This window comes from Geotrypetes seraphini, chromosome 1, assembly GCF_902459505.1.
Source record: "Geotrypetes seraphini chromosome 1, aGeoSer1.1, whole genome shotgun sequence".
Lineage (NCBI taxonomy): Eukaryota > Metazoa > Chordata > Amphibia > Gymnophiona > Dermophiidae > Geotrypetes > Geotrypetes seraphini.
The window spans coordinates 152,860,088-152,887,943 of record NC_047084.1 but is presented as its reverse complement, the minus strand read 5'-3'; the positions used below and the strand labels follow the sequence as shown (position 1 = coordinate 152,887,943).

The 27,856-nt window shown below is 44.5% G+C and overlaps 1 protein-coding gene across 10 annotated transcripts in view; it reads right to left on the bottom strand.

The window, feature by feature from the left end:
• The window catches only part of SMAD1 (SMAD family member 1), a 164,069-nt gene that overhangs the window by 19,034 nt on the left and 117,179 nt on the right, over positions 1–27,856 (bottom strand). For all 10 annotated transcript variants that reach the window (XM_033940029.1, XM_033940025.1, XM_033940030.1 and 7 more), the window contains one exon: positions 11,050–11,271. In XM_033940029.1, the coding sequence (XP_033795920.1) occupies positions 11,050–11,271 (222 nt within the window). The remainder of the gene's footprint in view (positions 1–11,049; positions 11,272–27,856) is intronic.

Genomic DNA, 27,856 nt, shown 5'->3' with positions numbered 1-27,856 from the left:
AATGGCAACGCACTCTGTGCTACACTGCAGACCAATTATCCTCTTATTCCAAATTAAGCTCTTTATTAGATCATGACCAGACCATTTCATCTCTGGGCATGTCCCAGAGCAAACAAACTTGGATTAATTTACAACGTAGCCTCATTCGCCTGGAGTTACACAGCATGTCTATGGTTGAATATTTGAAACATCAATTCATCCCCAGGGGTTTGCGTATTCAAAAAATCCCGGGGTTATTTACCGATAGAGAACCTTTTTTGTGTAAATGGGCATCCATTTTGAACAAATGCTCTCTGGACTTAATGATGCTCATTGTTGATACTATCAAAGAAGTTTCTCAAGAAGTCTCTACTCAGGCAGATCAGATCATTGAGGATTTACGTAAGGAGCCCGAGGCATTCCAGTCTTTTCAAGAGTCTTTACCGACCACTCAACAATCTTTAGATCTATTCAGAACTAAAACCCGTGCATCCAAAATAAAGAAATTTCATCGGGACTCTGATGATTATGCCAAGGGCAACATTTACTCTTGGCTAGCTTTTAAAGAAACAGGATCAAAATCACCAACCACAACCACACATACATACACGGACATAGATACAGCTTCCAGCAGTGGCTCGGATGGTTCTAGTATCAGATCAAGGTCTCCGGTTTTTCTGCCTCGAGGGGGACGGGGAGGTCGACGACGCAGGGGAGGAAGACAAAGGGGAAACAACAGGGGACATCACACCACCATGGATCCAATGGTGCGCCCATTGACCAGGTCATCGGCGCAGGGCAATCCATAGTAAATAACTTATCGGGTATTCCCCTTACTTCTGATCAACTGCGGGTTCTCAATAGAGGGCTCTCGTTTGTCCCTTCCTCTCGTCACGACCCTTTTATCACCCGTTGTAATATAGAACGCTTCATTCGTTCACTCCAAATTAAATTATTTTTTCACAACCAACCAGACACGGGGGATCCTTCCATATTCAGAGTTCCATCGAAGTGGCAACCCCCTGGTCCTCTTGATCCCGCTCTTCACACTTTTCGGGAGCTTGTTCTAAGGGATTTGAATATTCTTGAAACCACTAAGTTCACCAAATCTCGCAGATACTCCAACATGTCCTCCACCGAGTTTAGGGCTCTGGCGGAATTAGCAAACGATACTCAGCGGGTCTACAAACTGGCCGACAAGGGAGGGTCTATAGTAGTTTTAAGCAACCATCAATATACTCAGGAAATTAATAAACAGCTCGGGGACTCCCGGTATTATACTATTCTTACTGGGGATCCCACTGATGCTCTAGTCAGTACTATAGCCACCATTATTGATGCGGCCTTTGTCGATGGGCAATTGACCAAAGCGGAGACCAAATATTTGAAACTTCCGTTTCCTCGTCGCCCGACCTTTTACATCGTTCCCAAAGTTCATAAGAACATTTTTCCCCCTCCTGGCAGACCAATAGTATCCTTGAGAGGTACGGTCTTGGAACCTCTCTCTAAATTCATTGACTGGTTCCTTAAACCTTTGGTCAGTGACGCTAGATCGTATCTCAAGGATACTACACACTTTCTTTCAGTGATTACAGATTTCACTGATATAAAAGATTCAGATATTCTAGTAACTCTGGATTTGGAAGCTCTATATTCAAATATTCCACAATCTGCCGCCTTTGAACTCATATCGAGACTGTTCATGCAGGAGGTCCAACATGAACGCATCAGAGCAGATCTACTCATACAATTGGCTGAATTGGTTCTTTACCACAACTATTTTCAATTTGACAACACATTTTTTCTCCAGACCCACGGAGTCGCCATGGGCACAGTAGCGGCCCCGAGCATCGCGAACCTATACGTTACTGCCTTTGAGGAACAATTTTTGTACCCAGCGCCCTGGCATCGGTATATCAAAACATGGCTCAGATTTATAGATGACGTGTTTTGCGTCTGGACGGGTCCTCAGGAATTATTAAGCCATTTTTTGGAGTGGTTGAACACCTTGGACCCCAATCTTAGATTTACCATGTCTTTTGATTATAATAAAATCTCTTTTTTGGACGTTTGGGTCCAAAAAAATGACAACATACTGGTGACCACTTTGTACAGAAAATCCGTTGAAGTAAACAACTATCTGGACTTTACGAGCTGTCATCCCACCAAATTGAAGACATCTTTACCTATCAGCCAATTCCTGCGCATTCGCAGGCTATGCACTGATGTGGATGAATTTCGCAGGCAAGCCCGAGCACTATACGCCCGCTTTAGAGAGCGGGGGTATCCACACAGAGTTCTTTCTCAGGCTTATCATAGGGCCCTGTATGCTAATAGAGCTTTGTTACTCTCTCAAGCCCCTGCCGGCGAAGATACTAAGACCATTTGTGTACTTACCTTCTCTGACCAAGCCTCTGAGGTAGCCCGGAGTATTAGGACTCACTGGCACGTTTTACAGCTGCACCCAGAGTTTCGGGATTTCCCGTGCATTGCTTATGCACGTCCTAAAAATATCGCTGACCGTGTGGTCCGATCGAGATACTCTTCAGTACAAGTACAAAACCATCAGGGAGGTCACCACACTAAATGCGGCAAATCCTGCGACATATGTGCCCTTACCATTGAAGGCACGTACTGGGAACATCCAGAGACTCACAAACAATACGTTCATAAATCAAACACATCATGCACATCTAAGTGGGTCATATATATTATTATTTGTCCATGTCAGATGGGCTATGTGGGGCGAACACAAAGGACCATTAGAACGCGCCTTATAGAGCACCGCAGTCGGATTAACACTCAATCCATAACTTCCCCGATGGTGCCTCATTGCTTACAACGCAATCATACGTTTCAAGATCTCAAATGGACTATCATCGAGCAGATTTTCCCGGATTACCAAGGGGACAGGGTAGCTTGGTTACAAAGAAGGGAACAATTTTGGATTTATGAGCTCCAAACTCTTACCCCTGCAGGACATAATGACTTTATCGAGTGGTATCATACATTCTGACCCGGTCTCGGGTTCGTTCTTTGATATCTAAGCACTTCAATTTTCCTTTTTTCTTTTTCTTTTCCGTTTTGTTTTATTCAATTTAAGGACTGGTCTGGCAGCGTGATATTAATTCGCACTGGTGTTTCACCTGTGCAATGCCACGTGATCGTTCACCTGGATCACGCCTCCTAGTCTGCTGGTTTAAATCGGAGGCGTCTGTTCTGGTCAAGCGCCATTTTCTTCTATTGCCTTCAAGCAGCAGCCGCAAGACTGATCGGCTCCTGCCTAGCGTCAGCTGTTCCTGAGGAAGGGGGAGTACTCCCCCGAAACGGAGTCCCGTAGGACGGTGGTGATATGCTGTTCGCCCTTTTGAAGAAGCTAAGTACCTTCTTATTCTTGTGCTGGTTGAAATTGGACACTTGTTTTTTCTAACCCCCCTGGATCAGGGGTAGAGACTACTCACATAGAGTGGATATTTAAAAGCACTTTAAGCACTGTTTGTGTTATTTTGCACCAAATTTCACCGAGAGCCCTAGGATGTTTCACAGTTGACACCTTTTGGTGTAAGCCAGTGACAGCCTTTGCCTCCTGTTGGAGGTGGCTGTGTGACTGAGGGCTCTCTACACATCTTTGAGTTACTTTTTCTTAGGTTATTTATAGCGGAACACTTTAGTTCCTTCTTTCTCCTTATGGGCGGTCTCTACCCCTGATCACAGTTTTTATCTTGGGGTTTGGGAGTTTTCTAGTTCTTCTATAATAACTGGAACATATTCCATGGGGTTCTCATGATCCACTTCTATCCCAAATAGTAATATTAATTGATATATTGAAGTGAAAGTACCTTTTTGCTTTCTATTTTCTATGTCGCGGATGAAAAGAGGAAAACCCTTCCCAAGCGAAGTTTTGTGTTTCAACAGAGAGACATACACTATACTGTTAACCCATTATATGCTGTTCACTTTTTAGAAAAATTGTTTGTCTAGCTTTAAGCAATATGTATTGTTCTGTTTGTTTTTCTTAATGAAATATATTATGAGCCAATTTATACCCATGACTTTGCTAGACTTCCCTGTACATTTTATTTTACTTTTTTATCATTTTCACTTTAATATGTTTCCATATAACTTATATGTTAATATGTTTAAATTTATAGCAGTGCCATTCATTTACTTGGGTCAGATTCCTTGCTATGTTTTGACATTTTATATCATATGCCCCTGTAGCTATAATTCCTTTAGGTTGTCAGATATACTTCAGCTAATATATTAGGACTTAACTTATTTGGATTGAAACAGATAAATTTTAACTTTGGCTTTCTTTTGCATATTTAGTGCTGTACCTATCCTGTTAGTAATATTACTCAGGCATTGCTGGAAACAAACTAAATGATATATATATATTACAGATATTTCTTCCATGTTGATTATGGTTCACTTTATAAAGACAATTGCCATACAGATGACACTGTTTGTTACATGTGAATCTTTTGAATGAAAGGTTTTTGGTATTATAGTTGCAATTCTGTTATTAGTGACTTATTTGCACAACTATGGACTGATGCTAGTTACTAAAGATATTTGAGATATAATCGCTGAGGATTTTCCATCCGTATGAAGTCCAGATGATGGATGAGCCCCTTTGGAAGGATCTTGTTACCAGAGACTACCAGCAAAGACTTGACTGTTGCTACTAACAACCAGACAACCTTTATGACCTTGAATTTCTACAGCTTCTTTTTTGCCTCCCCACAATCATGGACTTGTTGATTTGCACTTTAACCTTTTTATGGACTTATGCAGTATTAGTATATACAGTCAAACCTCGGTTTACGAGAACCGCGGTTTACAAGTGTTTTGCAAGACGAGCAAAACATTTGTAAAATTTGTGACTCGTAAACCGAGCTTAACTTGCTATACGAACATGTCCTAAAGTAAAACATCCCGCATCCCCCTCTTCATACCTTGCAATGCATGCTTTCTGATGCTCTTTCACTTCAGTTTTGCCTTTTAGGGTGTCCAACCTGCTGCCCCGTGCGGCCCGCTCGAGGGCAATGCATTTTTTCCGTCTGCCGCCCCTGGATGATTGCCTTCTTGCCGGCTCCCTCCTCCTTGCTGTGTTTGCTCTGGGCCGCGGCGGCAGCTCCTGCATGCCTCCTGCGGCTGGCCCTGAGATGTTCCCTCTGACGCTGCGATATCAGAGGGAGGGCTTCTGGGTCGGCCGCGGGGGGGGGGGGGCACGTGGGAACTGCTGCCCGCCGCTTTGAACGAGCACTGCGGCAAGAAGGAGAAAGCCGGCATGAAGGTAGGCACTGCAGCACAGGGAGGGCTTTCGGGTCGGCCGTGGGGGGAACATGGGAACTGTTGCCCGCAGCTTGGAACGAGCACTGCGGCACAAAGGTAGGCACCGCGGCACAGTGAGGGCTTCCGGGTCAGCCGTGGGGGGAACTGTTGCCTGCAGCTTGAAACGAGCACTGCGGCATGAAGGAGGAGAAAGCCGGCATGAATGTAAGCACTGAACGAAAAAGAAGTTAAAGATGCAAGGCCCCAGTGAGGTTGGTTGGCTGTGGAAAGAGCTCCAGTGCCCCAGTTCTGTTATGTTTATGTCGGTCGCTGGCAGCAGTAGCAACGAATTGTCCGTGTCTCCATTATATCCTATGGGGAACTCTGCTTTGATAAACGAGTGTTTGGGTTTACGAGCATGCTCCTGGAACGGATCTTGCTCGTAAACCAAGGTACCACTGTATATATATTTCTATGTGTTTGTAATTATTTCTAACAACAGGCCTATTGCAAGATTCATGTGCTTTGCTTGATTGTGACTTTTATGCATTTTCATCCTGTTTTGATTCCCGTAATTGCGCCCTAATTATTTTCCATTTCAATTGGGTTCTTTCCATCTCCTTTCTTGCTGCTAAAGCCGAGGTGAAGTGCAGTGAAGAAGCAGCTGTAATACTAACTGACGACTTTAACCCAATCACCTCTTCTGATCCTAAGACCATGATAGCAAGATTTGATATGGTTACCTGGACTTCTACCCTGGCCTATGAGCATAACCTGACAAAGTTTGGACCCAACTGAGTCTGCACTGATCCCAGCTATTTTGGAAGGGCATGGAAATAATCTAACTTGTCAATTTATCCTTTTATCCCTTTTGATATAGTACACTCATGACAGGATGAAGCCATAAAAGCAAGGTATCTTCAAATGCTTAATCAAATACATTGTCCACCTATAAAGCACAGTTACTTACCGTAACAGTTGTTATCCAGGGACAGCAGGCAGATATTCCCACACATGGGTGACGTCACCGACGGAGCACCGCAGCGGACAGCCTCGAAAGCAAACTTGCTTGAAGATCTCGAGCTTTCGAGTGCTGCATTGCGCATGCGTGTGCCTTCCCACCCGAACTAGGGGGCGCATCTCCTGTGAGGATCCTCAGTTCAGATACCAAGCCAAGAAGCCAACCAGGGGAGGTGGGAGGGTTGTGGGAATATCTGCTTGCTGTCCCTGGATAACAACTGTTACGGTAAGTAACTGTGCTTTATCCCAGGACAAGCAGGCAGCATATTCCCACACATGGGTGACCTCCAAGCTAAGTAAAAAGGGATGGAGGGAGTTGGCAATTTACGAAAAAAGATTTTGCAAAACAGATTGGCCAAAATGGCCATCCCTCCTGGATAAAGTATCCAGACAGTAATGAGAAGTGAAAGTATGAACCGAGGACCAAGTGGCAGCCTTGCAAATTTCCTCAATAGGTGTTGATCTGAGGAAAGCAACAGATGCCGCCATAGCTCTAACTTTATGGCCCGTCACTCGACCCTGCAGAGAAAGACCAGCCTGAGCATAGCAGAAAGAAATGCAAGCAGCCATCCAGTTGGAGATGGTACGCTTCGAGACAGGACGTCCCAATCTATTTGGATCAAAAGATATGAAAAGTTGAGGAGAAGTCCTGTGAGGTTGAGTACGTTGAATGTAAAACGCCAAAGCACGTTTACAGTTCAAAGTATGCAGTGACGCCTCACCAGGGTGAGAATGCGGATTAGGAAAAAAGACCGGTAGAACAATAGATTGATTGATATGAAAATCTGACACTACTTTAGGTAAGAATTTTGGATGTGTACAAAGAACCACCTTGTCATGGTGAAAAACCATGAAAGGCGGGTCCAAAACCAAAGCTTGTAACTCACTGACTCTACGAGCAGAAGTGAGGGCAATCAAGAATACAGCTTTCCAAGTAAGATATTTAAAATGAGCCAAGTCAATAGGTTCAAAAGGAGGTTTCATCAGTTGAGCCAGAACAACATTAAGATCCCATACAACAGGAGGCGGTTTGACCGGAGGGTGGAGATTAAAAAGACCCTTCATAAAGCGAGCAACCAGGGGATGAGCAGAGAGAGGTTTCCCATCCAGAGGTTGATGAAAAGCAGCAATTGCTTTAAGATGAACTCTAATAGATGTGGATTGGAGGCCTGATTGTGATAAATGAAGCAAATAGTCCAGAACTGACGCTAAACAGGAAGACATCGGTTGAAGACAACGACTGGAACACCAAGTCGAGAATCTAGTACACTTCTGGCCATAACATTGATGAGTGGACGGCTTCCTGGAAGCCAAAAAGACATCTTGAACAGACTGAGAGAATTGAGAAGAGTCTGTTAAGTAGAAAGAAACCAAGCCGTCAAGTGGAGAGACTGCAGATTGGGATGAAGTAAGGACCCCTGACTCTGAGTGAGCAGAGAAGGAAAAACCGGCAGAAGAAGAGGTTCCCTGATGCTGAGTTGAAGAAGAAGGGAGAACCAAGGTTGTCGGGGCCACCGAGGCGCTATGAGAATCATTGTGGCATGATCCGACTTCAGCTTGACAAGCGTTTTGAGAATAAGAGGGAAAGGAGGGAAGGCATAAAGAAACTGACTCCCCCAGTCCAGAAGAAAAGCATCCGCCTCGAGTCGATGAGGCAAGAAAATGCAGGAACAAAACAGAGGTAGTTTGAAGTTGCTGGGCGACGCAAAGAAGTCTACCCGAGGAGTTCCCCACCGAGCAAAAACTTGATGAAGTGTGGGGGAATTGAGCGTCCATTCGTGAGGCTGAAGCAGACGACTCAATTTGTCTGCAAGGCAGTTCTGCTGACCCTTAATATAGACGGCTCGACCGAAAAGAAAAAAACTGCTCAGCCGCGGTGAAGAGAAGGCACAACACTACGGAGACAGAGTTGACAAGTCTTCTCAGCTCCGCGGAAAACGTTGAACTGAGGATCCTCACAGGAGATGCGCCCCCTAGTTCGGGCGGGAAGGCACGCGCGTATGTGCGATGCAGCACTCGAAAGCTCGAGATCTTCAAGCAAGTTTGCTTTCGACGCTGTCCGCTGCGGGGCTCCGTCGGTGACGTCACATGTGTGGGAATATGCTGCCTGCTTGTCCTGGGATAATATATGTTTTTGGTTTTGTGGGATTACTTAATTGTAATAATTATTTGATTTCTTATGATTACTGAGCCATACTGTAACGATTGTTCCTATAGTTTAACTTGGATTGGGTTAGTCACTTGTCCTTTTAATACTTTATCAAGCTCAATTTTTGAATATTTGGGCCCTATGCCTGTACTCCGTGATCAACATCAGCATGACTTTCACCAACACCCTGACCTTGGAGTTTCGAACACTTCTTAGGCTTCGAAGAGGGGAATGATAAGGGAGGGGAGAGAGTGAGAGTCCTGTACAGGTGAAGATTTTAAGCCCTCTATGAAACTAGAGGTGAAGACAGAACCCCCTGAAATCCCCTAACATAACAGGCCACATTATCAAAGGCCTAAGATGGCTGAAAAGGCTGACTATAGCCGTCAGCCTTTACACAATCTATGCTTGCTGAAATCAGCAAGCCAAGCGAAACGTATGAAACGTATGCTAAAATGAGCAAGTGAAACAAAACTTATTCTTTCACATGGCAACTGGTACCACATCTGCTGTAGTGCCATAAGAACAGGGAAGTGAACTTAAGGATGAGGACATATCCCGACCATGAATATAAAAATACATTATTTGTAAGATATATCCTGGAATGGGCGGAGCCTTACTGGGCCCTTAGCTCAAAATTGCTGAGTTGATATTAAAATTACATTTACCGGAATAGGTAGTGATTTTAGTAAACAGGACACGTGTACAATATGACACAGATATTATGAACCAATTAATAAACTGATAAATGTAATGACGTTTGTAAGTGACCAATAAAAACTAACAATATGATATGCACCAACGTGGCCTCAGGCTATCAAGAATTGTATAAGAGACAGCCTTTGTGATTATGTGGGGAGGACAGACATCCAGGTATACTCAAGCACTTGAGGCATACTATCTATTAGCTCCATATGCTGTAAAGATTTGCTCTTGTAACCTGTTATTGATTGTTAATAAAATATATATTAATTATAACAGCATATTGGGCTTCCGTGAAGTAAGTTATTGAAAGGCCATAAACAGGCGGCTTTTCAATATATATATAATTTTTAGAAAACTACTGAAAACTTATCTGTTTGATAAATTTGTATAATGAGTTAATTCTACTGCTCTTGTGATCTTGATAAAGTAATGATATTCAGCTATTCTACACAGAGCTTTGCAGTTTACTTTACTGTTTCTTTTTCAGCAGGCCTAGAACAAAATGGCTATATCAGCAATCTACATACTGTAGTTAACCGTTATAGCCTAGGCTCACACTGAAACGAAACAGTGCCTTTGAAAAATGGGCATTTAAAGCATATGGTGGTAATTCTGTAAGAGGGCACCTCCATGTACCGTATATACTCGAATAAAAGTCAATCTGAATATAAGTTGAGATCCACATTCTCCCCCTCAAAAAAAAAAAGAGGAGGAAAAATGGTCGACTCGAATATAAATCAGGCTGCTTAATATTCAAGTGCCCTGCCCTATCAGGCTCTGCACCCAGCCCCCTCCCTGCCAGGCACTGCACCCAGCGCCCCTTCCCTCCCTCCCCTGCCAGGCCCCTCCCCTGTCAGCCCCCTTCCCTCTCTCCCCTGTCAGGCACTGCACCTAGTCCCCTTCCTGCCAGGCACTGCACTCAGCCCCCCTTTCCTCCCTCCCCTGTCAGGCTCTGCACCTAGCTCTGCGAGAATTCGTGGGAGCCAGTCAAGAAGCCGCTCAGTGCCTGAAGAAACCCAATCTAGCGGCAGCCACCAACTGACTGGGTTAGCAACAGGGCAGGAGCGTGGAAAGCTCACTCCTGCCCGTTGCACCTCTGGACCACCAGGGATCGGCAGAGGAGGTACGAGGACAGGGCAGGGTGCAGAGCCTGGCGGCGGTTTGCAATAATTTTGGGAGGGGAGGCGGTGGCCCGAATATAAACCAGGACCCTCCTGGCCCAAAAATCCCAGTTTATATTCATGTATATACGGTAGTGTCCCAATACTGCACATAGGAGCGCATTCTATAATGGCATTTGGGCACCCAGAATCTGTTATAGAATAATAGCACAACCCATTATCAGTGCACCTAATATTTATACCAACCATAGACCTGGCATGACTACAGCCACGTAAATGCAGCAAGGGTATATTCTCTAGTTACACATAGAAGTAGGAGCCTTTCCCATGCATATACACAGCCCTCCTCTTGCATTTATATGCCAAGCCACTTCCATACTCCCCTAAGGAAATTAAGATTTGGTTCTGATCTCAATAATCTTTCTTGTAGATATGTCTAGAATTCCTGAACGCTAAGGTTATGCATCTGAACCCACAAGTTGCTTGCAGTCCAAGCACAATATCCTCAAATTGTCTTTTAAAGACAAAATTTACTCTGCGGTCTTTAGGGGGTTCTGCTAGCACTCTCATAAATAAGTACATACATACCAGAGAAAGTGCTAGTATTTAGAAATTTTATGTGCCCAATTGGCTAGTAATTGCAGGCACCTTACATAGCTTTTACTATTTATAAATTTGCCAGCTAACAGCGAACATCAAGTCTCCTTTTAATATTGGCCCAATTGTGTCACGGTTCAGCTGCAACAAGTTCTAGCCCTGAGGAATGAGATCTGGACAGATGAAACAGCGATTAAGCACCTTTGCCGATGTGCCGCCTGGTATTCTCAATGGTAGAGTTGCGGTTCACGTTGGACAGCAGCCCAAGGCAAAACCTGTTCTTGTTGTTTGAAGGATCCGTGAAGCCATCCACTAGCACGCTTGTTGAAGAGGCGTGGAAAGCTTCACCCACACGGTTATTAAGCTCATAGTAGACAATCGAGCACCAGTGTTTTGGCTCCTCATAGGCCACTGCCTGAACATCTGCAAAGAACGAGACAGACTTTAGTCATATGCTCAGGACACTGAAATGTTTGTTAAGTCTACTGCAAGCAATGCTAAGAACAAAAGAACTCTAACTGAAGCTTGAACTTGTTATCCTCTCATCTGAATATACTAGACCAATGTATCGCAAACTGTGTGCCATGGTACACTAGTGTGCTTCTTAAGATTTCAGGTGTGCTGCAAGACACCGGGGAGGAGGAGAGGCACCGGCCGACTGCCTGCAGGACGTGCCTCTCGCAGCAAGAGGCACATCCTGTAGGCAGTTGGCCAGTGCCAGTGTCTCTCCTCTCTGCGCGTCTTCCCTGCCGGCACCCCCCACTGGCGATTCAGGGCCCATCTGGAGGGTCTTCGCACATGCGCAGACATAGACGCAATGTCATCGCGCACATCCGGATGTCTCGAACCGAGGCCACATCCGCGCACTTCCGGATGTCTTGAGCCGAGGCCACTACATTTAATGTCCCATGGCTTGAGACAAGGTTTGCAAAACATTTTGCTAGACATTCAACTAACCTTGTACAGGTTAGGTTAGGATACTGGCTCACAGACCAAGGAGGTTCACAATAACTAATAAAGAAAACAAGAAAAATTACAATATATCATAGTAAAGGTAATCGAGCATTCAAGATAAGAGAATTAACAACAAAAAGTCCTTATCTCAAGAGAGTAGAAAATAATTATTTTTTGTTTTCTCTAAAGTTGAGATTAACATAACAGTGAAAGATTAGGATCTTGAACCTTTGCTAATCTTCTTTCTTGTAAATTCACACTTTATTTCGGGACCACTGGGTTATTTCCTTCTACCCGCTAGGACTTTGTAGGAAGCCTCAGAATTTCAGAGGCTTAAACGCCTCCCCCTCGTACCTCATCACTGTGCCAGTATTTCAGTTCCTCAGTCAGTATAAAAGCAGCAAGGAAAATCTGTAGAGAACAACAAGAGGGGGGGAACAGGGATAACTCCCTTATAAGTAAATCAGTTTTGCTCATTTCAACAAATGCAAAACAGCAACAATGAAAAATGAGAGAACGGGTAATTATTAAACAGTATAAACCTGAATGACAAAACAGTGCTATAGGTAGACAGAGCCTGCACTTTTGGAAGGGGACGCCTGAACCAGGGACCCCCCACCAAACTAAATGCTAAACCCATTCAGATGACATTCTTATAAAGGCTGATCAGAAAACAGAAATCCAACATACTAGTACTTGGAAAGGCAGCCAATTGGTGAATCAGCAAAGAATGGGATGGGTTCCTGGAATAAAGTGTGGATTTACAAGAAAGAAGATTAGCAAAGATAAGAGCCTAATCTTTCGTTCTTGTACAATCCCACTTTATTTAGGAACCAGTGGGACATAACAGAGCATTCCTAAAAATTCTGAGTGGGACTGATGAGCTCGCTGTCAAAACAAAGGCACCAAAAGCAGCATCCTGCTTGGCTGCCACATCGATCCTGTAGAACTTGGTGAATGAATGTAAGGAAAACCAGGTAGTGGCCCAGCAAATCTCATCCAGAGAAACAGCTGATGACTTTGCCCACGAGTACAAAACACCTCTGGTTGAGTGAGCCCACACCACGAGGGAAGGCTTCTTTCCGGTCACCACGTAAGCCATGGAAGTGGCCCTGTGAATCCACCTGGAAATGGTAGCCTTAGAAGTCAGCTTACCTTTGCGGTCAGAACCCCCCAGAACAACAGGTGGTCAGAGGCAAAACTCATTGGTAACCTTCAGATACCGCAATAAAAGTCTGCACACATCCAAGGACCGTAACACCTGGTCCTGCTCCCTCGACCCAAAGGAAACAAAAGTAGGAAGCCAAATTTCCTGATTCACATGGAAAGCAGAAACCACTTTCGGGAGAAAAGAAGGGACAATACGCAGCAGCATCACAGCGAAATCCATAATATGCAGAAAGGGATCCTGGGAGGAAAGGGCCTGGAGTTTCAAGACCCTGCAGGCTGAGGCAATAGCCACCAGGAAGACTGTCTTGATCGTGAGATCCATCAAAGATGCCTGCTCCAGAGGCTCATATGGCAGACGAGCCAGAGAGCGAACAACCAAATTAAGATTCCAGGTTGGACAGGGAAGGCTAAAGCTACCGAGCAGAAAACAAGCTACATCCAGATGAGCTGCCAATGAGCCCCTCAGGAGGAGGGCCCATACAAGACGGACTGGCAATCTGTACACAGAGCAAAGCTACCACTAGACCCGTGTTCAAGCCATCCTGCAGAAACTCAAAGACCAGAGGAATCGATGGGAGAGATGGATCCACCTGTTGCAGGACGCACTAGGCCTGGTAACACCTCCAAGCTTTCACATAGGCCACCACTGTGAACTTCCTTTTGCTGTGAAGCAACGTGACAATCACAGCCGAAGAATAACCCCGGCTAGTTTAGGCCAAGTGCTCAAGAGCCATGCTGTAAGACCAAAGTGGTCCAGATCCTGCATTGCAATCGGACCCTGTGTGAGAAGGCGAGAATGATAAGGTAGCCAGATCACCCAATCCTGCTGGAGCTGAACCAAGTTGGCATACCATGGCCACCTTGGCCAATCGGGTATAACTAGAATCACTGAGCCTTTGTGAGCCGCTATCCTTCTCAACAGACGCCCTATCATCAGCCATGGAGGAAAGATATAGAGGAGACCTTCCCATGGCCAGAGCTGAACTAGAGTGATGGGCTCTGGCCCAAGGGACCCCATCGATCATTGCCATCGTGCTCTCCCAGCATCTGTTGGAACCGGAGTGGCCAGAAGGGCCCTGACAATCTGTCGAAGACAGGCAGGAACACTTTGTTCTGCCCCATGTAAAAACAAACACCCAGGTATTCCAGATCCTGTGTCGGTTTGCAGGGACTCTTCCTGAAGCTGATCATCCAGCCCAGGCGCTGAAGCAACTGCATCACCTGTTGGTACTGTCTGATGCCCCTTGGACAGAGCAGGAGCTCTGATCAACCAGTTGTCCAGATATGGGTAAACCAGGACACCCAGGGTGCAAAGATGGGCTGCTATCAAAACCATCACTCTGGTGACGGTCCTGGATGCCGTCACCAACCCAAACGGCATCACCGCAAACTGGAAATGTTGCCCTAAGACGTAGAACTGCAGATACTTCTGGTGGTCCAGGAAAGTGGGGATGTGGCGAGACACTTCAGGCAGATCTAGGGAGGCTAGAAATACTCCCGGTGGCACTGATGCTATCACTGAGTGCACCGTCTCCCTACGGAAGCGAGGCACTTTCAGTGCTGCATTAACTGTCTTGTGGTCCAAAATCAGTCTCCAATTGTCAGATCTTTTCTTTGGAATGATGAAGTATATCTAGTATCTTCCAGAGCCCAAGTCTTGCTCTGGAATGGGTTCTATAGCCGAAATATCCAGAAGCCTGTGGCCTGCACCTGAAGCACCTTCTCAGGGTGGCCCGCAGGAGATTCCAGAATATACTCAGTCAGAGGACAGAGAAACTCTAGCTTGTAGCCATCTGTGAGAACCTCCAGGACCCCACAGTTGGAGGCAATTGCCTGTCATTCTGCCAGAAAGGTTGACAACCACTCTCCCCTATCCATGGGGGGAGGAGACACCCGCCTGGCGTCAAAACTGTTTCTTTACTGGAGCAACCGGCCAACTTCCTGTGGACTACTGGCATCGAGAGCCGTTGAAGCGTGGTCTGGCAGATGAAGAGGATCGCTGTCCCATGGATGGGCCCAAGTACGGATAAGAGTGCCTGAGGGGATGAAAATTAGAATGCCCCAAACCCCTGGAAGTGTGGGATATATTCACAGGCAGCGACTTGGGCCTGCAATCCTGCACACTGGCCATAAGGTCATCCAGACCCTGGCTGAACAGCAGCTGTCTCTTAAATGGCAACCGGCTCAAGGTTGCTTTAGAAGATTCGCCAGACCACTGCTTGATCCAGAGCATCCAGCGAGCCAAAACAGACTAGACAGAAAGCTTAGCAAAGATTTTCAAAATGTCCTACAAGGCATCAGCCACTCCCAAGATTATTTAAAATCCAAGTCACAAAGTACCACAGTGTCAGGATCATGGTGCAGCTTGGAAATGGCATGCAATGAAGAAGAGGCCAATGCCACCTGAACACCAGCGGCTGCCCAATCAAACAGATGTTTAAGGACAAAATTCACACTGGGGAGCGAAGTGCGCTTGTTGACCTGCGCCACTGAGGAATCCACTTTTGGGGAAGCAAAGCACTTGTTAAAGGCATCCGCCAGGGAATAAAGCTCACGGCGCAAGCACAGCACAAAGGACCCTCAGGAATCTCTTTGATGTCCGTAAGAATCCAAACGAGGTCAGGATGCTCAGGGGAAAGAGGCAGATTGTGGCATCCGGTCACTCATGAGGGAACATTCTGCAGTGACAGGCAGCTCAGACTGTAGCTTTAATGCCTATAGAGATTCAGAGATCAAATCCACAATAAGCACTTGCTTGAAAAATCTGCACACAATGGGATCCTCCCCCAAATCAGGGCTCCACAGTGATCCTGGAGACTTGCCAGATATGACACAGCTGCAGCCACCACAGCACCTTCCTGCAAAAGCAGAGGTATAGAAAGTGAATCTGGCACAACCGTAGGCAATACCTGCCGGCACCCCTAAGGAAGGCAAGAGAAAAGACCCTGGACCACAGTCGCAGGGGTCCCTGTGCCGAGTACAGAGACCGGCGAGACTCCCCCAATTATGCCTGATAAAGCATATCAAGAAAATCAGAGGAAAACCCATTTTCTGTACCGGGAGCCAACCCCTGTGCTTCAGCTGGGAAGAGTTTGTTGGATTTATGCCTTAGCTTCACCTGCTCACTCCTCAGGGCTCCCCCCAAGCCATTTTCACGGGAGTCAAGACAGAAGGTACTAGAAAACTTTCCATGGAGGTCAGAAGCATCAAATCTGGGCAAGCCTTTCACCTCTTGTGGGCTGCAACGCATGTGGAATATGGCTGCGCATCAGACAGCCATCTACCACAAATGAGGCATGAATCCCATGACATCCTGCCCTGGGGAGGTCATCTAGGTGGTTTTTCTTTCAAAGTGAAGTTGGCACGTATAAAAAATAACTTTAAAATCAAATCTGGAAAAATCCATGATGGCCACTGAGGGCCTGTTTTGACTAAAAATAGCCCGGGAAAACCAGAGAACCCTCAAAAACAGGAGATTTTAAGATTTTAGGGGTGGAGAGGGAGGTGTAGGGCTTGCAGGGAAATCACCCACCCAACCCCAACCCCCAAATCTCCGATTCAAGCTGTTAGCTTGTACTCACAGAAACATGTGCTGACAGGGAAACCCCTTTAGCCTCACTGTGACATGTGCTGAATGAGAAAAACTGCAGACATAAGAACATAAGAATTGCTGCTGCTGGGTCAGCCAGTGGTCCATCGTGCTCAGCAGTCTGCTCACGCAGCGGCTCTTAGGTCAAAGACCAGTGCTCTATTTAAGTATAGTTTTACCTGCATATGTTCTGTTCCAACCTTTTCTTAAATCCCTGAAGGATGCTTTCCCTCTATAACAGCCTCCGGAAGAAGGTTCCAGATTTCTACCGCTCTTTGGGTGAAGAAGAACTTCCTTACATTTGTTCAGAATCTTTTCCCTTCTAACTTTAGCCGGTGCCCTCTCGTTCTCTTCACCAGGGAGATCCTTTGCCTCAGTGAATCGGAAATCTGGATTTCAAGTCTTCTGACTGCCCCACCAGCCTGACCACCATGGCCAGAGACTTCCGCCACCCTCGGATACACTGCAAAGATGCCTGACAGAAGAATGCAGTCTGGCTCAGATCCGGTGGCGCTTCCATGGAACTGCTCAGCCTATACTCTACCCACTAGCGGACAAACCTGGGGTGAGCACGCTCCCAAGGGAACGGTCCCTGAGCTGCGGTCTGATATGCAGGCTGTCTAGGGTGCTTACTGAGAAGCAGGGAACCTCCTAGAAGCAAACTTTTTAGAAAGGTCTGCAATCTCCCACAGTCAAGGATGTCCTCGCAGAGAACCTCCACAGCACGAGGGCGAAAACATAAACTAAGTGAAATAAAACATGAGCAGGAAAGACTCCTACAGCCTTGGCTTGTTGGAAGGAAGACTGAGGGAGCTGGGTTACTGGCACAGTGATGAGGTATGAGGGGGAGGGGTTTAAGTCTCTGAAATTCTGAGGCTTCCTACAAAATCCTGGCGGGTAGAGGAAAATAACCCACTGGTCCTGAATAAAGTGGGATTGTACAAGAACAGCTCTCTATAATATATCACAAGGTAGCAGTAATGAGTAAATTTTGACAGCATTGCAAATTTGAGATAAGTATATTCAGCACTGTGATTATTTTTGGGTTCTGTGAGATTTCTCAGCATTGAAAAATAAAAGAATGAAATTGAAAAAAGTATGCTGTGAGTATACTGGGACTGGTGTTTGATATGGGGCAGGCACAAAGGGTGTTTGGAAATGTTTTGCTTGATGCAGGATTAAGTCCTGCAAAGTTCTGCCTTTATCCGAGTGTCTTTAATGAAATGCATTTTTAACATTCAGTATTTAGTATATTTTTGATGTTCAAGTTGTCCCTCTTGTTTGCAAATCATTTTGCAAGGTAAGCATTTACTGGAAGAGTAAATGCTTTGGGCATGAACATAAAATGGTGCACAAAGACCACAAAAAGGATAAATTCTACTGTTAAAAAATAATTGTTCACCAAAGCAACATCACCTTTAGCCTTCTGCATTATTAAAAAAAAAAAAAACAACAACAAAAAAACCCATCTGATTTTACTTTCACCAAGAAGCAACTATAAAGGCTAGAAACACTTGCCCAGCCCCCAAACCAAGTAAAACATCTTGCCAGCTGGCTGTTCCTCCCAAGTGAATCTTATCTGTATCAGGCAGATTCTGGCTCAACTTCCTTACACTCATGCAGAGCAGGTGCGCTCTCCCCCCTTCCCAGCACAGGCCAAACAATGGAAATCACCCAGTGAAAAATCCCCCCCCCACACACACACAGGATGCAGCTCATTAAAAGAAGTTCTCAGAAGACCAACATATTTCACTGCTCTCCATCTGTAGCGAGGGGTCTAAAAGCCGGCCCTGAAACACCACAGCGTTACAAGGCTAAAAAAGATTCATGTGTAGAGAAAACGGGAGAAATCCATACACAGGATGAGAGGAAACAGATGTGAGGAAACAAAAGGTTCGGTTATAAAAAAAAAAAAAAAAGTAGCTTCCTTTGCCAAGTCAAAAGTTGGGGAAATGATGGATTATTTAATAGGAAAAAAAAAATAAAGCGGAACAAAAAAAATAAATAAATAAATAAAATTTGACCCCCATGCTTGCATTCTGTGGTAGGACGGTGAAGCAGGGACACTAGTGAATCTGAAATGCTGATGGCTCTGAACTCCAAGAAGCCAAATGAGGCTTGGCAGCCCAGACCTGTAAACCAAAAGCACAGCATGGCTCCGATAAAAAGTCCTGGGGGTTCTCCCCCCCCTCACAGACGTGGCCTGACCCACGCAACTTAGGAGAAAGGCCTTTTTGGTCTTGAAACCTAGAGTTGCGAGTTGGGGGGGGGGGCCCGCGTTCTTTTTAAAGTATCCATGCAAATGTCTGCTTCACCTACAGAATAAAGGATGTTGTTTCTGCGGAACCAACAGAACTTGAATCATTTCTTCAAGCAAATGAGAAATAAAATAATGTATATTAATTCTTTGTTCTGATTCTGGCTTAAGGTCATAGATTTATTATTAGTGCCTAATGGAATTGGGGATTTCATTCCCCTTTTTTTTTTTCTTTGAGTTTTTCTTCTTAAATCTAGAACATTTTTCTCTCAATAATGTGGGCTTGATGGAATCTTTTATAAAAGAGTGACGTGTTAAAAATGTATTTTTTCTTTTCTGTTCCATGATCTTTGCTTTTGTGTAATAGCACTGTTTGAAAGTCCTGGTTTACAATTATGCCCCTGCCTGTACATCTGCTGCAATGCCTCCAGACAGGACACTTGTTGCACAAAGGCACTCTGGAACATTCTGATCCTTTATGCATGCACATACCGTCAAAATGGCTGTTCTACACATGCTTTCACAGCGCTCTCTTTTGTTTCTCTTTGCCTAGGATTACCAGATGTCCGGGAAAACCCGGACACGACGTCTTTTTAGAGGACTTGTCTGAGTGCACGTAGGGATTTCCAGAACCAGGCAGTTTGTCCGGATTTTGGAGGGCCTCTGCGCATGCGCCATCATCAACGTGATGATGTCATGCGCGTGACGTTATCGCATCAACGTCCACGCCTGTGCAGAGGCTTAGAGAATGACATGGGGACAAATTTTTCCCCATCCCCACAGAAACTCAATTTTCCCGCCCCCCTGTGTTTTGTCCCCGACTCTTGTCTCTGCCCCATTCCTGTAAGCTCTGCCTTAACCACACAAGCCACGAATACTTATGATTTTAAAGTGTTTGAGGCTTGTGCAAATAAGAACAGAGCTTAGGCATTGGTGGAATGAGGCATTATGATATCACAATCTGAGCTCTAGAATGTTGTTACTTATGATTTTAAAGTGTGCAGATGAGGATGGAGCTTAGGCATTGGTGGAATGAGGCATTATGACATCACAATCTGAACTCTAGAATGTTGCTACTTATGATTTTAAAGTGTGCAGATGAGGACAGAGTTCGCAGGAATGGGGCAGGGATAGGAAAATAACTTGCCAGGAAGGGGCAAATAGTTCCCGCGGGGATGGGGAAAAATTTGTCCCCATGTTATTCTCCACAGAGGCCCTCCAGATGCAGCCCCGTGCTTGGGCAAGGAGACACTAGGTTTGTGTGGGGGGCAGGTCAAGGTGGGGCCAGGAGTCCTTTTTTTTTAAAGAGGAAATCTGGTAACCCCCTTTCTCTGCCCCTTCTCCCCACATAGTGATTTTGATCTCTAGCAAGGTGATGCTCAAACATAGCACCTAGCATGTGGTATAGTTAACTGACATTGTGTCTCAGACAGGATGCAAATTCAAAGCCCTGGCTGGCATCTTAACTAATATATAGTGCTATCCATAGGTACATCAAAAGCAGAAAACTTGTGAGGGAATCTGTGGGACTGTTGGATAATCAAGGAGCAAACGGGAGGATAAGGCCATAGTGGACAGACTGAATGAATTCTTTCCTTCAGTCTTTTTTGAAAGATGTAAGGTATCTACTTGAACCAGAAATTATTTTTAAGGGTGATAAAAGAACTGAAAGAAATCTCAGTGAACCTGAAGATATACTAAGCCAAAATGACAAGTTAAAAAGCGATAAATCCGCTATAGATTATAGGCCCCACCCTGATGAATATAGCACCACTATCCTACTTATCCACCCCCTCTCCAGCCAACAGCTTACCAGTTGGTGCAGAAAAAAGCTGCTGCCATGACAGAGAAGAAAGCCGCGACCGCCGATGGCCACCGCAGATCCGATGCAGGGCCTTAAGCATTTGCACATGCTCAAGGCCTGCCAGCTCCCATCCCCTCCGAGAATCTCGGAGAAGGCGGGCAAATGCTCAAGGCCCCACACCTGATGTGCATACATCATCGGTTGTCACAGTTCTGGAGGTTTGTTCTTGGAGTCCTGAGTAGTGCTGCCCGATTCACCTGACGCAGGAAGACAGAAGCCCTAGCAGGGCAGGCCAGAAGCTGCCTGTTTGGAGCGCTGCCTTTTCCTGGCAGCCACTGTCATTGCTGCTGCTACTTTGAGAGGCCTGAAGGGGGAAGGGGGTATCAGTCAGTAATTCACAGGAGTATAGGAGGGAGGAAAGCTGCTGCACAGGTGGATGGGAGGGATGGATGAAAAGCAGCACAAGGGGACTGGAGGGAGGAAAGCGAGCAGAGGAGAGAGGAAGAATTGTTGGACATGGGGTGGAAGAGAGGAAGGGAGAGATGCAACAGATGTAGAAAGGGGTGAGGGAGAAATGTTGCATATAGGGTGGAGGGCAGGGAGAGATGGTTCATGGGGAGAGAATAAGAAATGTTGCACATGATAATGGAGGGGGGAAGGGAGATATGATGAATGGAGGGAAATAGAGAGGTTTGACTCAGGGCTCAAGGCAAGGAGAGGGAGAGATAGTAGACAGTAGGAAAGAGATGTTTGATATGGCAGTGGAAAGGAAAGTATGGAGATAGAAGATGGATGGGGAGCATGGAGAAAGAAGAAAACAAACAGAAACCAGAGCCTGGGACCAACATGATATGAATAATAAAATGACCAGACAACAAAAGGTAGGAAAAAATAATTTTATTTTCTATTTTGTGATTACAATATGTCAGATCTGAAATGTGTATCCTGCCAGAGCTGATGTTAGACAGCGAGCGTGAGCTAGGACCTAACAAAGAGAGGAAAAGTCCTTTTTGTTTATTTTGTTTATACCACAGCGCCGGCATGGGGTTAGAGAGGGCAAAGGGTGGGTAGGGTGGGGTGGGTGAACGAGTTTTCTTTTCAGGTCCCCCGTGTGTGTTTGGCAGCTGCATGCTTAACGTAGACCGTTCCTGCTAGTGCCAGGCCGGTGGAAAAGAGGCATTGAAATGTTGGAAGTGCAGTGCAGGTTCTGTGGGGATCCCAAAGTGTAGGAGGGATTAGCAACCGAGACAAGTTCTTGAGAAGCAAAGGCTGGGAGACCCCTCTTCTTTTTTAAAACAAAAAATCTTTATTCATTTTAAAACTTACAATAAGTGTCTCAGCAAATATAAACTTTATAACTTAAATACAACACTTAATATTCTGCAATAATTCATTTTAAAAAGTTTATCTCCCACCCTCCCCTCCCTTCTATATGAGAAATATAATAGATATACCATATAACAAAATATTTCCTAACATTTCTTTCAATTATAAAAGGACCAAACTCTATCCCCCCTCCCCCCACCCTCTTGGACATATATTAAAGGAAAAATGGTATCTATCTATTCATTACAATAATTTGTTAAAGGCTCCCAAACATCCTGAAATTTTCTTAAATACCCCTGCTGTGTAGCTATTGCCCTTTCCATTTTATATGTATGAGATAAAGAATTCCATTTGTGATTTTGAAGGCAAAGAATATGGATTTACTGTAATGCAGAACAATATAAAACAGGAGAAACTGGATTTTTTTATTTTAAGGGGGGAGAGGAAGGTTGAGCTGTACATTTCAGGATCATAGAGGTCACTTTTTCACATTGTGATCTTAAAGCTAGCAGGGCTGTGGAGTTGGAGTCGAGGAGTTGGAGTCGGAGGAAATTTCGGGTACCCGGAGACGGAGTCAGAAGTACAAAAAACTGAGGAGTCTGAGTCGGAACATTTATCTACTGACTCCATTTTTGAACTTGGCATATTAATCACGAGCGATTCTTTCAGCTATAGCACCCACTATATACACAGCACAAATGTTGCGAGCAGCTTCTGCGGCCTTAGAACCTTGATTAAAAGCAAAAAGCAGGTGGTGTCGAAAATGCTCATTTCTCTCAACTTGACATTCCATTTTAAACGATCTGAAAATTAACCAGTGCTGTGGAGTCGGAGTCGAGGAGTCGGAGGAAATTTCGGGTACCTGGAGTCGGAGTCAGAGTCTGAAGTACAAAAACCTGAGGAGTCGGAGTCGGAACATTTATCTACCGACTCCACAGCCCTGAAAGCTAGATATTAACATTCTGTGATGTGCAAAAATGTAAAAAGTCAGTGAGCTAAAAAAAGAAGAGATTGCTATTGCTGTATTGTACTGCCTGTTCTTGATTTATGATTTAAATGTCTATTGTTTAAATTGGATAAATAAGTAAAAAGTGAGAGAGACCTTGAGAAACCGGCTCGTACTCAGTCATGAAAAGTACAGATTATTCAGACTAGCCTGTAATGTTTTGCTGGAAGATTTTGTGCTTTAGGCCTTTTTACCTTAAGAACAGTCTTAAAATTATTTAATAAAGTTTAAAAACTTTTTGTTAAATCTTATGGCAAAGATGTCTAAGTTTTTGTAGACTCTCACCGGGATCACCCAAATTTCTAATCTTGGTTTATATTCAAGTCAACCTTTTTTCCTCCCTTTTTGGAGGTAAAAGGCCACCTCAGTTTACATTTGAGTATACAGTACTCCCCCGATATTCCCGGGGGTTCCGTTCCAGGAACCCCCACGAATATTGAATACCGTGAATACGGTTTTCAGCAGGGGAGACAGGAGAGGGAAGCCGGAGTGTCGGCGAGTGAAGGAAATCACTCGCAGTATGCTCCGACCGCCTCTTGCTGTAATAAAGTTGGGCCTCACCAATCAGGAGCTGCTTTGACATGCAGCTCCTGATTGGTGAGGCCCGACTTTAGTACGGGAATAAAAAAAAAAACCTGATTAACTTAACATTAAATTGCTGATCTGCTGTTAGTGATCTGTAACCTGTTAAAATCGTCCATGGTACCAGAAGACTGGAGGATAGCAAATGTCAGGCCGGTTTTTTAAAAGGGTTCCAGGGCAGATCCAGGAAATTATAGACCGGTAAGACTGACATCGGTGCCTGACAAAACAGTAGAAACAATTATATAAAATAAAATTGTGGAACACGTAGACAAACATGATTTAATGGAACAGAGTCAGCATGGGTTCAACCAAGGGAAGTCTTGCCTCACCAATCCGCTTGACTTCTTTTAAGGTGTGAATAAACATATGGATGAAGGGGAGCCGGTTGATGTAGTGTATCTAGATTTTCAGAAAGCTTCTAACAAAGTTCCTCATGACCATGTTACACCCCTTTTGATAGATGCACATTGGCTTCAGGTTAATTATCGGATAACGTACAAACTCTGTCTGCTTGTTTTTAAATCTCTTCTTCATAAGACCCCAGCATTCATATTTAAACATTTAATTCCTTATCATTCAAATAGAACTTTGAGGTCTAATGAGCAAAACCTATTAACCATTCCATCACTTAAAATTATTAACACTAGACGTCAATTTATTTTTTCTGTAACTGCTCCTCAAACTTGGAACGATCTTCCCATTTACCTGCGGAATGAGCAGGATTTAGGAAAATTTAAAAGCAATTTGAAAACATTTCTTTTTAAAGATGCTTTTAATATTTAATTAAATAGTTCTTAATTTGGTGATGTTATTTTACTGTGTTATGCTATGTGTTAATTGATTCCCCTAATGTATTTTTCCTTTGTTTTACTTTTCTTTATCAATTGTATTTCTAACCCTTATCTTACCCTATGTCATAAGTATAAAATATTATGTATTTGTTTTTACCCAATGTTTTTATTTAAAGTTTGTTTTGTATTGTATTGTCCTTATTAGACTATATTTAACATGTTCATCGCTTAGAATTTGATTAAGCGATTAATCAAGAAAAATAATAAACTTGAAACTTGAAAGGCTCCCGAGAAAATGAGAGAGTCTTGGGATAGGAGACAATGGGCTAGATTCACTAACCTTCCCGATTCACTCCGCTCCATGTCTGATCCCACTGATTCACAACGGGCCTTTATTCAAATGGGGGCGATCAGAGGAATGCCCCTCCCCAACTGATGACACGGATTGTTTGGCTAGCAATCCTGACGCATGCGCAGACCATCTCTTTGCCTGTCGATGGTCTACAAATGCTCTCTCTGCGCAGAGACAACATTTATGAACTGGAGTCAACTGCAGCAGGGAACGTATTTTGCAAGTGGCGAGGGGAATTTTAAAAAAAGGGGATGACTGGCGACTGCTTTGGCAAAATCACTCTGCACTTGGCCGCGTTTATTGCATCCCCTCTTGTCTGCATCGTAGTGTTTTGAAGGAAGGGAGATGGGGGGGGAGAATCAGAAAAGAAGCCTCAGCCAAAACACGCAAATCATAAGAACTGCCGCTGCTGGGTCAGACCAGTGGCCCATCGCGCCCAGCAGTCCGCTCATGCGGCGGCCCCCAGATCAATGACCTGTGCCCTAACCGAGACCAGCCCTACCTGCGTTCGTTCTGGTTCATCAGGAACTTGTCCAACCTTGTCTTGAATCCCTGGAGGGTGTTTTCCCTTATAACAGACTCCGGAAGAGCATTTTAACCCACCCGACTCTCCTGCTCTCTGCTGCACTTCTCTGTAGTGTGAGCCCACTTGTTTAAAGCGGTGCTGCACTGCGGCACGTTCTGGAACACGCCGTAGTGCAGCCCCACTTTAAACCCGCGGGTTTGCGCTGCAGGGAAGGGCAGCAGAGATCCAGAGACGGTGCGGCAGAGATCAGTCTGGGTGGCAGAGAGCAGGGGGAAGTTTGGAATTCAGGACTGCGGGGCTGGGATTTCAGGGCGGCATGGAGCAGGAGAGTTGGCAGGGACGTGAGCGACTGATCCTCAGCAATCGCTTATTTTTGGATCGGCCAGCCCAATTGGTGTTCCCCCTTTTTTTTTTTTTTAGTGAATCACTGCCTTCCTACTTTTGGATGCGTAGATCAGAATTGGATCAGGAGGCAGGTTAGTGAATCGGGTCCGGGTCGCAAAGGGGTCGCTAAGTGGATTAGGAATTGGTTATAACAGAAAACAAAGGGTAGGATTAAATGGCCATTTCTCTCAATAGAGGATAAACATTGGAGAGCTGCAGGGATCTGTACTGGGACCGCTGCTATTTAACTTATTTGTAAATGATCTGGAAATTGGAACAAGTGAGGTGATTGAATTTGCAGATGACACTAAACTGTTCCAAAAAAGTTTAAAACGTATGCAGACTATGAAAAATTGCAGGGAGATCTTAAGATAACTGGAAGACTGGGCATCCAAATGGCAGATGAAATTTAATATGGACAAATGCAAAGTGATGCACATTGGAAAGAATAACCCAAATCATAGTTACCAGATGCTACGGTCCACCTTAGGGGTCAGTGCCCAAGATACATATCTGGGTGTCAGAGATAATACGCTGACACCTTCCACCCAATGTGTGGCGGCTGCCGCCAAAAAAACCAAACAAGATGCTAGGAATTATTAGAAAAGGGATGGTAAACAAGACTAAGAATGTTATAATGCCTCTGTATTGTTCCATGGTGTGAACTCACCTGAAGTATTGGATTCAATTATAGCGCCATATCTCAAAATTATACAGCAGAATTAGAAACAGTTTAAAGAAAGCAACCAAGATGATAAACGGGATGGAACTCGTCTCGTATGAGGAAAGACTACAGATGTTAGGGCTCTTCAGCTTATAAAAAACCCCAGCTGAGGCGAGACAGGATTGAAGTTTACAAAATCCTGAATGGTGTAGAATGGGTACCAGTGGATCAATATTTTACTCCATCAAAAATGACAAGACTAGGGAACACTCAAAGTAACAGGGAAAAACTTTTAAAACCAATAGGAGGAAATATTTTTTTCAATCAGAGAATAGTTAGGCTCTGGAACACTGCCAGAGGATGTGGTAAGAGTAGTTAATGTTATCTGGCTATATACCAAGGTTTGGGCAAGTTCCTAGAGGAAAAATCGATAGTGTGCTATTGAGTCAAACATAGGGGGAAACGGCCCTAGATCGGAAGCATGGAATGTTGCTATTTGATTTTTTTGTCAGGTACTTGTGACCTGGAATGGCTACTGTGAAGACCGGATACATGGACCATTGCTCTGACTCAGTAAGACTATTCTTATGTTCTTAAAAATTGGAATATACTGAAAGAGATAAGCAAAATCAGCCATGCAGAATTCTGAGATTGAGATTTTCTGCCCTTCCTCGTGATTCGGGAAGAGAAAAAGGATACACTGGTTAAACAGAGAAATTTTAAAATTAATTAACATTACAAGAAAATAGAAATTAGTTCATTGAGTTAGAAAGACTGCCTTGCCTTAAAATGAATCCATAGCTCTGTCATTGTTTTGAGGAGGGTCTGCTTTTGAGGCTCTTTTTTAAAGTTAATGCTGATCTGGGCATTTTGTCTCATGTCCTTGGTGCCTGACATGCAATATTTATCAGTGTTTATGCCTAAATTGCAAGCCTGTGCACAATGTCTTAATCTTTTATTTCTTTTTTCCCCAAATACAGTATGCTGAAAATTGATCGGGGTTTGCCATACTTCTATCCCTATTTGTATTTGTCCTCTACAGTCATATTCATCTGTGAATACAGAAAATAAATGATTGTTGCTGTTTTCCGGGTCTTGCTACATCTGTATAGGTAGAACCGATGTTTCAGCCATCATGGTTTATGGTTTATTTTATTTAATATACAGTGGTACCTTGGATTACGAGCATAATCCGTTCTAGGAGCATGCTCGTAATCCAAAATGCTCGTTTATCAAAGCGAGTTTCCCCATAGGAAATAATGGAAACACCTCCTCTGAATCCTGCTTAGCTATGTCCACCTCCGAGTAGCCCTTGTGTGCTAAGACAGCATGCTCAAGAGCCATGTCTTAAGCCCAAAGCATTCTGGATCCTCCAGGGCAACTGGACCCTGTGAAAGAAGCTACAGCAGAGCAGATCAGAAAGATACCTTCCAACTTGCGTGTAAAAGGAAAAATCTGTAGAACTACAACATACTCAGTGAGGCAGGAAGTGGAGAAAGAAAAAAATGTATACTATTCCTTCTACACAACTCGCAACTAGAGGTGAATAACCCACTGGTTCAAGATTCAACAAGGGGAGAGAATAGAGTTGTACAACGAG